The 14,126-nt window shown below is 50.5% G+C and overlaps 1 protein-coding gene across 1 annotated transcript; it reads left to right on the forward strand.

Annotated features, from left to right (window-relative positions):
* The first annotated feature begins 7,090 nt into the window (after positions 1 to 7,090).
* LOC135888406 (zinc finger protein 501-like) lies at positions 7,091 to 9,526 on the forward strand. Its single transcript, XM_065416214.1, has 3 exons — positions 7,091 to 7,217; positions 7,819 to 7,935; positions 8,310 to 9,526. Exons 1-3 carry the CDS (start codon positions 7,091 to 7,093, stop codon positions 9,425 to 9,427), a joined length of 1,362 nt encoding a protein of 453 aa, XP_065272286.1. The 3' UTR covers positions 9,428 to 9,526.
* Positions 9,527 to 14,126: the final 4,600 nt, after the last annotated feature.

Here is a 14,126-nt window from a genome sequence, read left to right on the forward strand (position 1 = left end):
ATGATGGATTTGAAGCTGCCTGTAATAGTCTATGAATACTACATGCTCTGAGTACAGTGGAGAGGTTTACTGGTTGCAGATGTTGGGTTAATTCAATAATCGGGTGATCAGGACACTCCCCAGAAAGATGGGCAATACACAGATAAGAAATCCTCAGCAAATGGCCAGGACTAACCATGAGATGTTGCCTTTGTCTCCCAGTGGGCTGCAGAAACTGCTTTGACCAGCTTCAAGAGACTTAAGTGGAACAAAGAACTTTGCAGCGAATCAAAGGGCAACCCAGTGAATGGAAGGAACAGGGAACTGGAACAGGGTCTGCTGGTGTGCAGGCGTGTGTTCTTAAAAGCACGGCATCCCAATGCCAAGACAAGACATGAAGTATTGAGCAGCAAAAGGAGACTCGATCCAGTAAAATATTTTACATCCACCCACTGCCAAAAATTGCAATAGTCATACATGATTTTAGTGTGAAAGAGAATCTCGTATCTGTCTGCATAACGCCTCTGAGCACTTCACAAATTTGTCTTACCTGGTGTGCTGATTTCCTGAGTTGGACTGGTTTTTTTGGTAATCCACTGTCCATAGAGTTTCACTCCTTTAAATTGGTTACTTTTTAAAATGCTATTTTGATGACTCTTAGCACTTCATCATTTCCCTTCATTAACATGGTGCAGATGGATGTCTGAGTGTTCATTCATTTCTATTTTCATAGCAAATAATCTTTGGAAATATTATTAGTTGCTAGTAGCTTCAGCAGTCACCTCTCACAGTGTTTCTAGTGTAACACTTCCTGTTTGTATGGCAGATGGCAGCTTGAGTTTTTAATGCTAAATTTTTGTTCTTTTTACCCAGTTTATTCTTTGGGATCATATGACTTCAAGGCTGACTGATTTCTCTGATGCTGATTGTGTAGTGAACACTTCTCTGGGATAGCTCAGTGGTTTGAGCATTGGCCTGCTAAACCCAGGGTTGTGAGTTAAATCCTTGAGGGGGCCGTTGGGGGCAAAAATCTAGCTGGGGATTGGTCCTGCTTTGAGCAGGGGGTTGGACTAGATGACCTCCTGAGGTCCCTTCCAACTCTGATATTCTATTATTCTTTCCTGAGCAGAGGTATTTGCATCTGAATGTCTGTGACCCCCCGCCCCCCACCCTGTTCATGTGGATGTCATGGAAATTAAAAAAAAACAAATTTTAAACTAAAGGAATTAACCGAGGCTTCAAGCCCTTCAATTTCCCTTCTTCAGGGCTTGTCTACATGGTGTGATGCTAAAGGTGTGAACTCAATGCGCCGTAAACCCCTGTGTGGATGATCTCGTTCAGAAGTAAAGTCACCTTAGTTACGACTATAGCAGTCTTGGCAACCATAGCAGATTGCAAGAGTCCTTCCCAAAAACGCTATTATTCATCAGACCTTTGATGTGTCCGGAACACTTAAAAAATTTTGTATAGTCCAGGTGTTACACGCATTTAATTTTTCAAAGAGAAGGAGCAAAGCAGTGGGGCACTCATCTTAATTTCCCTGAGTGTTGCCCTGTGTGGAAAAGTCATTACGATATTTCCCAGGTCTCAATTTTGGCCTGACAAAATTTCAATAAATGGTTTAAGGTTGAAATTTAAGATGATCTCGCCTCTTCTCTCTGCCCTCCGCTGGTCTGGGCATCTGTTATGAGCAGGAGAATGAAGGCCGGATAGTGTTCACATGGTAGATCCAGCTGTGCGCACAGAGGGTGTTGGCCTGGCTGTATAGGGATACCCTCTATAAGCGATGTATAGAAATTCTTGTCCCAATAGAATTAACCAATCGATCCACATTTTTGGTGCTCTGACTGTGAAATTCCTCTTTGATCTCAGCCACTAGCTGCTCACTAATCACATGTCATATAAAGCTTATCTGTTACTATGTGCTCCCTGGGGAATTTAGCTCACAAACACAGCATTGTCTCTGACACCTTTCTGACATTTTCATGGTAATATTAATGGCTGCGATATCTGTATAGGTGTGAGAACACAGCTTGAGAGGCTGTAATAAAAATATTTTCAGCTCACTTAACACGTTGTGATGTTGTATCTCAGCCCACATGCACAGCGCAGGGCCGATCACCTGGCCCAGAAACACCCAGCAATAGGCTGTGACTGCAGTTACTAGATATGCTCTGTACTTTGTTTCTGAAGCTGTATAGGATGTTTTCATTGTAGGCAAACCACCCGGCAGGTGGTCCCCTCTTTACTCACCTGACAGATGAGCTGATCAGACATCAAGGGGGGAAATATTATAAGCATATCTGCTTAAGACAGCCCTGTGATATCAGCGGCTGCTCAGTGCAAGAGTATGCCGGTGTGCTGACAGCGCTGAGAAGTGTTTTGAGAAGGACGGAGGTTGCTGACATTCTTATGAAGAGCTGAAGAAGCCAGGTGCACACAACTACACGTTACGCCCACACTACAGAGATCCTGGGCAAGATTCACAAAGGTACTTAGATGCCTAAATTTGGGTTTCAGAGCCTAAGTCCCAAGTTTTGGCTCCACAGCTATTCCCACAACTCCTGTCAAATTGTCTAGGCTCCTAAACTCACCCAGCGCCTACATTTTCAGGGTAAAAGTTCCTTCGGTGCCTGCCCCTGGGGTGAGGGGACATGAGGGGGTTTGGGCCCAGGGATGGCTTAATCCAGCCCTACAAATAACTCCAGGAACCTGGTGGCAAAGCACTGGCAGCTCCATGACCTGAGCTAGGGGAGCAGAGCTGGTAGCTCCGGCCCAGGGCTGGTAGCCAGTGAGTGTGGGGTGCAGACAAGAGACCAGCTCTGGCCAAGTGCTCCCTGTACCAGTCTGTTACCAGGGCGGTCACACACGGAGTGTCATCAAGAAGCATGTCGCCTGCAGCTCCAAGCTCTGGGCAGCCTCTCCAGGACCAGGACCCCCATCATCCCTGTGTCCATGTAGACAGGAACAATCCCCAGTCTCCATAGAAGCCCCCTTCTCCCCCCTCCCCGCGATATGGACGTCTCCTTTATCTAGTCACTGACACAGTGGCTTCTATGCACGATGCCCCCTAATGCGGAGAGAAGCTGCCTGTGCCTTCTGGGCCCCAGGGGGCAGGGGGCTGCAGCGCGGTGGGTTGATCGCTAGGACCCAGGAGCCGCTGGGAGGCGGCTCTGGGGGGAGCGATCGCTGGGCTCAGTCCCGGCAGCAGGAAGTGACTCGCGGCCGCTGCGGTGACTCTGGCTCCTGGCGAGATCCCCGAGCCCCGGCGGCTGGTGCTGGGAGCCCGGAGCCCTGGCTGCAGCCGGGAGAGGGGAATCTCCAGCAGGGCCCTTCCCGCTGCTCCCCAGGAGCCTCTCCCAGGGCAGAGCCCCCAGCCTGGCCAGGCCCCTGCCCCAGGGGGCCCCGCTCGGAGGGACGGTAAGAGAGACCCGCCCCCCGTCACACCCGGGCTGCAGGGGGAGGTTTGGCCCCAGGCTGCTCCCAGCGGAGCTGGCTGCGAGTCCCTGCCCTGGGCCCGGGAAAGCTGCCGCCGGCTCCCGGTGTGTGCGGGGCGGGGGGAGCCAGCCCGGGCCGTGCTGGGACAGCCACGGCCGTGCTGGGACAGCCACACGTGGGGGTAGCGGGAGAGGGTTGAAGAGGGGTAGGGGGAATTGAGGGGGGAACAGGCATGTGTGAGGCCAGGGGCAGGAGGGGGATGGATGGGGCAGGGGGAGGTGGCTTTAAGAGAGGGTTGATGGGGGCTTTAAGAGTTGCCCAGCCTGGTGGGGACTTTCTCCAGTGTCCGGAGCCTGCAGGTGAGGAGAGAGACGCGGGGGAAAGGACTGGGGCTGGGCAGGACAGTGACTCTGCACAAAGGGCCACTTTCAGGGACCAACTGGTGAGTTTGTAGTAGACGGACAGCGAGTGTCTAAGTCCCAGAGCTGCTGCCCTCGGTGACACCCCCAGGCTCACACTCCTGCTAGTAGACGGGTGTGGAGACAGTAAATAAGGAAGTGTTATTTACTGCTTCTCATAACACAAGAACTAGTGGTCACCCAATGAAATTAATAAGCAGCAGGTTTAAAACAAACAAAAGGAAGTATTTCTTCACACAACACACAGTTAACCTGTGGAACTCCTTGCCAGAGGATGTTGTGCAGGCAGATGGTGTCCCTAGAAGCTGGGAATGGACAACAGGATGGATCACTTGATGATTACCTGTTCTGTTCATTCCCTCTGGGGCACCTGGCATTGTCCACTATCGGAAGACAAGATACTGGGCTAGATGGACCTTTGGTCTGACCCAGTATGGCTGCTCTTATGTTCTAGATGAAGTAGCTGATCTGTGTACTGGAGAGCAAATGTCCAGGGGAACAGGACAGTCACCAGTTGTCCCAGGCAGAGGGGAGGAGAGGAAAGGAAGGGGACAGAAAGGGAAAGAGAAGAACCTGAAAGGGGCAGCAGGAGCAGTAAGTGAGGAGGGAGGTTCCCAGCTCCCAGCCCTGCCCGGATCCATTCCCTGCATCACCCTGGGCCGACTGACTCTCCTGGAACAAGGTGAGGAGCTGACAAACGAAAAGTCAGTTCCTGCCCCAGTCGAGTCACTGCCACTGCGTGCTGGACGCTGCCCTTGGGACCAACGTCAGGGGGAATCCACCAACGCAGCTCCTTTGATTCTGGTCTTTTCTAGTGTTTGGCTCAGACAGTCTGTTACTGAGGGGGGCAGAGTGGGGGCGATTTAAAAGTGTCTCAGGGAGTTCAGTGCTGGTGGGAGGGACTAGGTCAGTGTTGTAATAGTGACTGAAGGTTTTCCCAGCATGGCAGAGTCCAGAGCGTCTCTCTGCAGGGAGAGAGCCTGGGGGGAATCGGGGTGTGAAATGGACTCAAGCGCCTTCTGAAACCTCCCCCATCACTCCTCTCGCCCTGACAGGCTGAGGAATCACGTCCACGTTTTGCTCCAGATTGTCCCGTCTTCGGGAGACAGGGAAGGGAAATGGCTGTGATGAAGCCAGCTCAGGGAGTGGATTTTCAGGGCGCTGCAGGGGAGATTTGTTGTAGAGGGGGAGGGGCAGGAAACACAGGGTGAGGCACAGGGAGGGGACAGGGTGTGACAAACCTGCTGGGGCATGATTAACCTGGGCATGATTTTCTGAACAGGCCCATTGGCAGGGGTGGGAGGGAAACATTTCCCCATTTCTGAAACAGGAAACAGCCCCCTGGGCAGGGCTGGGAAAACTGACCAGACTCCCAGTGCCGGAGCCTGAACCCACTAGCCAGAGGCTGCTGTGAAATTTTGATAAGTCCATAGATTCCAGGGACTGTTTTGATCATAGTCTGACCCACTGTATAACCCAAGCCAGAGAACTCCCCCAAAATAATTCCTAGAGCAGATGAATAACATCCAATCATGATTTAAAACTTGTCTGTGATGGAGAATTAGTAAATTCTTCCAGTGGTGAATTACTCTCACCATTATAAATGGACGCTTTATTTCCTGTCTGAATTTGTCTAGCTTCAGCTCCCAGCCCTGTGTTATATCTTTCTCTGCTAGACTGATGAGCCCATTATTCAATATTTGTTCCCTGTGTAGACTGCAATCAACTCACTCCGTAATCTTTTCTTTGTTTACCTAAATAGATAGAGCTCCTTGAGTCTATCACAATAGGGCTGGTTTTCTAATCCTTACTGTCAGTACCAGAACTGGACACAGGATTCCATCAGTGCCTGCACCAGTGACAAACACAGAGGTAAAATAACCTCTCTACTCCTACTCAAGATTCCTCTGTTTATACATCCAGTCGCATTAGCTCTTTTGGCCACAGCATCACGCTGGGAGCTCATGTTCAGCAGATTATCCACCGTGGCTCCCATAGAGTCACTGCTTCCCAGGACAGCGTCCCCCATCCTGGAAGTATGGCCTTCCGTCTTTGTTCCTAGATGTGTACGTTTACATTTAGTCATATTCAAATGCATATTTTTTTGCTTGCACCCAGTTTACCAAGTGATCCAAATTGCTCTGAATCAGAGACCTGGCTTCTTCATTGTTTACCCATCCCCCAATTTTTGTGTCCTCTGCAAACCTGATCAGTGATGATTTTGTTTTCTTGCAGGTCATTTCTTAGAAATATTAAATAGCGTAGGGCGAAAAACCAATCCCTGTGGGACCCCACTTGAAACATGCCCTCGATGTTGATTCCCCTTGTAAAATGACATTTTGAGATCTATCCATTAGCCAGTTTTTAATCCATGTAATGTGTGCCATGTTAATTGTGTATCATTTGAGATTTTGATTCAAAATGTCATGCGGTATCAAGTCAAAATACCTTACAGAAGTGTAACTAGATTATATCAACACTGTTACCCTTGTCAACCAAGCTTGTGATCTCATCAAAAAATGATCTCAAGTTAGTTTGAAAGGATCTATTTTCCATAAACCCATGTTGAATTGCATTAATTACATTACCCTCCTTTAATTCTTTATTAATCAAGTCCTGCATCAGCTCCTCCATTATCTTGCCTGGGCTCAGTCACAGGCCTATAATTACCCATATCATCCTGTTTACCCTTTTAAAAATTGGCACATTAGCTTTATTCCAGTCTTGTGGAACTTCCTCAGCACTTGAAGACTTATTAAAAAATCAACATTAACGGTCTGGCAAGCTCCTCAGCCAGCTCTTTTAAAATTCTTGGATGCAAGTTATCTGGATCTGCTAATTAAAAAATGTCTAGCTTTAGTGGCTTCTGTTAAACATCCTCATGAAATACTAGTGGAATGGAAAGAGTGTATATGATGAGACTGTATCGTCTGTTTTCCCCCCAAATACAGAAAGGAAGCTGTTGGGATTCCTGTCCCTGTCCCCTGCTCAGAGCTCTGCTTCCTGTATCAGCCTGTGGCTGGTAGGCATGTGGTAAATAAGAAGACTCTGCCTTCCTCCAGCTGCTGGGGGGACAAGGCGCTCTCACCTTCTCCCCACCCCCTGAAGCCTCCTGGCTGCTCTGAGCGGGGTGGGGGTGGGATTCTGCTACTCTGGTCCTCCGAAAGCTTCTGTTTTTTTGCCTTCCTCTTATGTGAGTAGTGAGAAAGTGGCTGGGGCAGCAGGGGCTGAGTGGGGGACTCTTGTTGTTTCAGATGCCGGTGACCTTCGAGGAGGTGGCTGTGTATTTCACTGAGGGGCAGGGGGCTCTGCTGGATCCCGCTCAGAGAGCCCTCTACAGGGACGTCATGCAGGAGAACTATGAGACGGTGACCTCATTGGGTAAGGGATTCCTGTCCTCTCAGCTATTAGAAGCCGTGGGGTCTGCGTGTGAATCTGGTCAGGTTCTTCCCTGGTCAGTTAGATTAGAGGGGAATGGGTCCCATAGTCCACAGCTCCAGTGTGAGAGAGACTTGCATCTCTGTCCCCTCCAAAGCGGTCAGGGAGTCGTAAACCTAACGGACGTGCTAATTCATCCCCATCCCTCCAGCTTTCAAGGGGGCAGAAGCCATGTATTGTCCTATCTCTATTAACTCTAACTCACATGCAGAATCCCTGTTGGTCTCCTTTCCCAGGACTAGTTCCATCCATGGGGAGGGCTTTGGAGGTTTAGAACTAGGCAGGGGTTTAACCCCAGAGCTGTGTCTGCATCAGCAAATCCCCTAGAGTGCACAGACCCTGGAAACTCCTAGTGAGGGGATGGTCTCCCACCCCCAATGTCTGCTTCTCTCAAGGGTGCTCAGTGATCATGCTCCCATCTGTTCAGATTAGTCATGCTCCCAGCACAGCGCACGGGGCAGGTTAAACTCAGGGAATGTTCCTTGTGACAGATACTCTCCCAGTACTCCACGCACCCTGATCTTGTTTGATTTCATGCCCCGAGCAGGATTTCCCATTCCCAAACCTGAGCTGATCGCCCGGCTGGAACGAGGGGAAGAGCCGTGGGTCCTGGATCTCCAGGCCTCTGAGAAAAAGGAGGTCATGCGAGTCACCCACACAGGTGAGGCGTCGGTGAAACGGACATAGAAACTGTGTGGTGAGTGAAGGAAAAAGTCGAGACTCCCAAAGATGTGCTGTGAACGAGCTCCTCCAGGTCTGCCCCATCTCACCCAGGTCAGGGCTGTAATTGACAAGTCGTGCCTCACCATGACAGATATCACTCACAGCTTCCCACCCATCCTTTAGCTGTATGCAGTTTCCTTCCCAACTTTACTCCTCTATGAGTGTTTGGGTGGGATGTGGAGGCAGAATTCAATTTCTCAGTCTCCCCAGCAGTTACTGTGTTGTGTTTTCTCTCTTTGCTATTCCCCATTCTCTCCTTTCTCCCCGGCACAGACAGTGACTCCTGTCTGGATTTTCTCTCTCTCCCAACAGGTGATGAGACCCTGAGTGAGAACAAGGAGGTAAATTGGCAGGTGGAACCAGAGAGGGCCTTTCTGAGAGGAGCTGAAGGGAATTTTTCCCAATGCTTGGAACAGGGAGAAGCCTGGGGAAATCGGGATGGGTCAGAGAGGCAGCTGGGAAACCAGCCAAGGAAGAAAGTGGATGAATCAATTCAAGGTGGGGGAGGATGCACAGATCCCAAGGAAACCACCGCCCAGCAGACAAATCCCAAGGACGAGAAACCCTACAAATGCCTCGACTGTGGGAAAAGCTTCAGTGTAAGAACGAACCTTATTACGCATTGGAAAAACCACACTGGAGAGAAGCCCTATAAATGCTTGGACTGCGGGAAAAGTTTCCGTCAGAGCTCACACCTTATTACCCATCAGAGACTGCACACCGGAGAAAGACCCTATAAATGCCTAGAGTGCGGGAAAAGTTTCAATGTGAGATCGGCCCTTATTGCACATCAGAGAACGCACACGGGAGAGAAACCCTATAAGTGCCTGGACTGTGGGAAAAGCTTCAATGTGAGATCAGCCGTTATTAGACATCAGAGAATCCACACGGGAGAGAAACCTTATAAATGCTTGGACTGTGGGAAAAGTTTCAGTCAGAGCTCCAGCCTCACTAAACATCGGAGAACCCACACGGGTGAGCGACCCTATAACTGCCTTGTGTGTGGGAAAAGTTTTAGCGACAGCTCGTCCCTTATTAAACATGGGAGAACCCACACGGGAGAGAGACCCTATAAATGCCTGGACTGTGAGAAATGTTTCAATCTGCGATCAGCTCTTCTTGCACATCAAAGAACCCACACAGGAGAGAAACCCCATAAATGCCTGGACTGTGGGAAAAGCTTCAGTCAGAGCTCAAACCTTGTTACGCATCAGAGAACCCACACGGGGGATAAACCCTATAAATGCTTCCACTGTGGGAAACGGTTTAACGTCAGTTCAGCCGTTATTACACATCAGAGAATCCACACAGGAGAGAAACCCTATAAATGCCTGGACTGTGGGAAAAGCTTCAGTCACAGTTCAAACCTCACTAAACATCAGGGAATTCATGAGGGAGAGAGAACCTGTAAGTGGGACATGTTTCAATAGGAAGTCAACCCTTAATACTCATCAGGAGACCCCAGCATGGAAGAGAGACCCCAGAAGTGTCTCTGTTGAGGGAAAAGTTCCATTCAGAGATCAGCCCTTGTTACGCATCAGACAATCCACAAAATAGAGAAACCCCATAAATGCTTGGACTGTGGGAAAAGCTTCAATAATAGCTCAGGCCTTACTTAATACTGGAGAACCCACATGAGAGAGAAAAACCTTGAATGTGGGGCAAGCTTCCCTTAGTATCTGGCAACAGCAAATCCGTGCAGGGAAGAAACTGCTGAGATGTCGCTAGCAAGGAAAATGCTCCAAGTGGAGCCAACACCATGTCAGACATCAGAGACTCCTCCGCACATGGGAGAAATTCTTTCAGGGCCCTAACTAGGGCTGGCCATGGTGACAAACCCATTTCCTCATTCCCACACACATCAGGGGCATTTGGCTCCCAAGGATCCAGCTGCCCATCGCTGCGGTGAGGATCCAACAGCAGCCGAGCATCAGTTGGTCAGAGACCCTCTGGCTCTGCCTGGTCTAAGCAAACCCCAGGCAGAGGAGGAGAAGCCCCAATCAGCTCCTCCCCCCTGCTGCTGAGCTGACGGGCCACAGGTGGAGGAAGGGAAAGAGAGAAACTCCTCCAGCTGCTCCCTCTGCCTGGCTGAAGTTCCCCCCTCTCCCTTCCCCTCCCAGCCAGGATCCCCCTGCCATGGAGATGAGGAGAAGGACCCTTGGGCCAGGCCCCACCTTCACTCTAGACACCTGTCCCCACCCCCCATCTTCCCAGCCCCTGGGCTGGGCTCCCCCACTTACCTGGAGCTGTTCCCTGCAGGGGGAGTGTCCCTGGGGGCTGGTAACTCCTCCCCTCCCCACATCCCCCAGGGCGCTGGGCTCTGGGGGATCAAACGTTAAGGGACCAGGCCGATGGGTTGTGGGGAGGAAACTGGGGATTGAATGGCTGGGGCTGAGGGAACTGGGAAGCAGGGGGAGCTGGGTGCTGGGGCTATTGAGTGTTTGGGGCTCATGGGATAAGAGGCGAGGGAGAGCACAGGGGCAGAGAGGTGCTGCCTCATCACTCATCCCCTCTCCCCATCTCCCTGCCCCCTCTGCATTCAGACAGCACCACTGAGTGGGACTGATTCCCACAGGGCCTTTTGTGGGAGGCCTGGTGATCCCACCTCTGCCTCCGCAGCATCAGCCTCTGAGCGTCCGTCTGTGGTCGGGATCAGCCAGCTCGTCTCCTCTGACCCTCCCCCACTCATCCTACCCTAGACTGAGCCTGAGCATCTAATTCATTCTGATCCTCACCATTAGCAGAGTGACTGTTAGTCACGGAGTTCCTCCTTTGGGGGTAGATTCTCTCACTCCCAGCTATTCTCACCTCGATCCAGGCCGTGCCGGCAAGCATTTCTTTTTGTACATTTTCTCTCTTACAGACGAGAATTAAATGGATTCTAGAAGAGTTGGAGCAAGGGTAGTAAAAGGCAGTGTTTTAGGTTCTGTGCTGTTTGAGAGCGATGGCGTGAGTCTGAGGGATTCCCTCCTTCCCCAGTCACTGTCACGCTCCATCCTTGATGCAGCAGCCTCTGTCCAAGCCTTGGAGAATTTTATCCTGTCCCCATTCTACTCCTCCACCTCCCAAAGTGTCACTTACCACAATGTCCCTGGCTCTCCATGCATAGGAATCACACTTTGATCCTAAATTAGACTCCTGGAGGTGAAAGTGTCACCGACCTGGGCTGGGGTTGGGGGAGGATTCAGATCTGAGGTTTCTGAGATTAAATCCCTGTTTCCATCTATCGGTAAAGTGGCTTCTGGGCTTTTCACAGCCAAGTACAGATCATTTGTCGAGGGGAAGGTTTTGGTTTTATTTATTTTTTTCTGTTTCGTTGTGAGGATGCTAAAATTTTGTAACTAACACAACCGAATAGCGAGGAGGCGCTGAGGGAAGCAGGGTTAGCCAGCTCAGAAGAAAATGAGTCAATTTGTTCTCCTGATTGTGAATCTGAAGATTCTCTGGGATTTCACTTTCTGAATGTAAAAGTGTTTCGTAGCCCACCCTGTATCGTGGGGTTTTCTTTCCTGAAGGTGTTGGGTCACGTACTTTGATATTAGTTTGGTTTGATAGGATGTAGCTCAGGTGTATTGGAGACGTGATGAGGCAAATGAATATTTGCCAGAATAGTTCTTTCCTATTTTAGTTTCACCTCTACCCCATCGTGAGATTTTCATGTGGTTTGAACAATGCCAATTGTCAATATGTATCGGCACAAACAGGGTGAGTGCTAGATTTACCCTCCCAGAGGCAGAGACTGAAATGGAGAAGGAAGTTACTGCCTGATCCCTGCAACAATGCGAGATACAGTTGGGAGGGAGATGGAGTGGGAGGTGAGGGGTACAGAGCTGGAAAACTGCACATTTCGCTGTTGACAGCCAGACAGCCAATGCTGAGAACTGTGAGCTTGCTGCAGCGGGGCTAGAGAGAGACAGGAAATGTCCTATGATTGCCATGGGAAGACACCCCTGAAATCTAAAGGGCTATGAATGACGCCCCAAGAGGAGAGAGGCGGGGAGAGGGCAGCGTCTCCTCATTGCTGAGAGGACGAGGCTGGGCAGATGCAAGAAGGAAGCCGGGGAAGTCACGAGGCCTGAGCTCCTCGGAAGCCAGGCTGACCCCCATCAATGAGGCCAGAGGGAGAGGAGGACCCTGAAATTTTAGCTCCCCCCCATCCACTGCAGAGTCCTGGGTGCAAATGAGAGAACCCCACGCGCCCCACACTGCATCCCTCGAACCTGAGCTTGTGGGGTTTCCTGCTCTCCGAGCATTTGCTCTTGTGACTGGATCCCGGCGTCTCGCACGGACTGTCTGTGCTTTTCTACCAGCTTTAACTTGTTTCTCTTTCCCTGGTGCCCGCGGGAGCTGGGAGCAGCACGGTGCTGGCCTGGGACAGAAATGCACTGCGCTGCGCTGGGCTCCGGGCCCTGGCTGGGGAGGTGGGTTTAGCTTGTATTTCTCATTTGGAAATGATAAAGCAGAACATAGTTTCTCAACCTCTCAGCGTCTCTTGTCGTGAATAATGAATCAAAATGGGCTTTCATGGAAGCCTCTTGGAGGTGTTATTTCTCTTTCCCTGAGCACCACAGACCGCAGATGCCAAAGCAGCCAGCTCTGTGGGATTTCAGACTCTTCTATGGGTCTGTGGGGGAAATCCATCTGGTTGTCCTGTCCCATTCACCCGCCTTCTGCGGAAGAAGAGTTAGTCAGGCTGGGGAGGCATTTTTTTTTTTTTTGAACTTCTGTGGAGCAGTGATTGAGAGGAGTCATGATAACCTGTTCTTTAAAGTGGTGGTTCTCAACCAAGGGTACACGTATCCCTGGGATTACACAGAGGTGTTCCAGGGGGTACATCAACTCATCTAGATAGTTGCCCAGTTTTACAATACAGGTCTGTTGCATCTTACGCGCATTTAACATGCGCAATTTCAGCTTTACACGGTCGGCAAAAACAAAACAAAAAAAAAAAAGAGGAAAAATAACAATTTTAATACTGTACCTGTAGTGCGGGCGATTCTGCCCGCCATTGAATTCAATGTAATTTTGACTATACGCGGTTTTCGCTTCGATTCATTTTATAATGATATGGTAACGATGAGAAAGGAGGCAATTGTTCAGTAACAGTGTGGCTGTGACGCTTGTATTGTTATGTCTGATTTTGTAAGCAAGTCGTTTTTAAGTGAGGTGGAACTTGGGGGTACGCAAGACAAATCAGCCTCGTGAAAGGGGTACTGTCGTCTGGAAAGGTTGAGAGCCGCTGCCTTAAAGCACCTTGAAATCCACCAATGAAAAGGGCTATCTGAGAGCCAGGTATTCTTCTGATTTATTTTTGGCCATGCAAAGTGAGGCCCTGCACTCAGTGCAATGGCATTTGTCCGTTTGGACGCAACGCAATAGCTTTTGATGGCTGCACCTGATCAGTTCTAACATTTCCGGGAGTGTTCCAGGCAGCCCTCGGGAGGAGGCTGCTGAGTTCGGTGAACGTCAGAAAATTCTGATGGGTAATGGTGGATGCATGGGGCTCTCCAGGCATCTGGTCCCTAGCCCCCTGTGCTTCAACCAGTTCTGCAATTGTCAAATGTCTGGTGCTTGGCTGCCACTGAGCCCTGGAGGGCCGAAAGGACGGTGATGTTGCAATACCTAACATTTAGGTGTCTAGAAAAATCACTGAAACGACCCTGGGATCCAGAAAGGCTGAATTAGTCAGCTCGGCTCCCTGTACCATGCATGGGGAAACCGAGTCACTTAAGGATGGGATCGTCAAAAGCCAGCATGCTAGGCAGGGAGCCTCCTAAGCTAGGCGATGAGAGATGCTGATATGGGGGGGGGGGGGTGTCCCTCAGTCTCTCCTGCAGAACCTGTCACACTTCGCAGCAGTCATTACAGAGTCATTGGGAAAGGGGGCAGGGCCTCCCAGGCAGGTGCCCCGACCCCCAGACTGCAGAGTCGATCTCTCGCTGTGGCGCAGTGAGCGTTCCACCTGGGCTGGGCACGGCACAGAGGGGCCTTTGATGAAGGTCTCCCCAGCACAGACCCTGCTGGGGGAGCAGCAGCTGCTCAGTGTCAGCTCCCAGATCCCAATGGAGGAGGCAGCAGCTCATGACCCAGGACAAAAAACAGAGACAGATGGAGTGCAGCCTCCTCTCT

This window comes from Emys orbicularis, chromosome 13, assembly GCF_028017835.1.
Source record: "Emys orbicularis isolate rEmyOrb1 chromosome 13, rEmyOrb1.hap1, whole genome shotgun sequence".
Classification (NCBI taxonomy): Eukaryota; Metazoa; Chordata; order Testudines; family Emydidae; genus Emys; species Emys orbicularis.

Excerpts from the sequence above, each read along its gene's own strand:
- LOC135888406 (XM_065416214.1), top strand. The coding sequence starts at position 7,091 with ATGCCGGTGACCTTCGAGGAGGTGGCTGTGTATTTCACTGAGGGGCAG. Across the intron at positions 7,218-7,818 it reads TGAGACGGTGACCTCATTGG|CAGGATTTCCCATTCCCAAA; the intron begins GTAAGGGATTCC and ends TCATGCCCCGAG. Across the intron at positions 7,936-8,309 it reads CATGCGAGTCACCCACACAG|GTGATGAGACCCTGAGTGAG; the intron begins GTGAGGCGTCGG and ends CTCTCCCAACAG.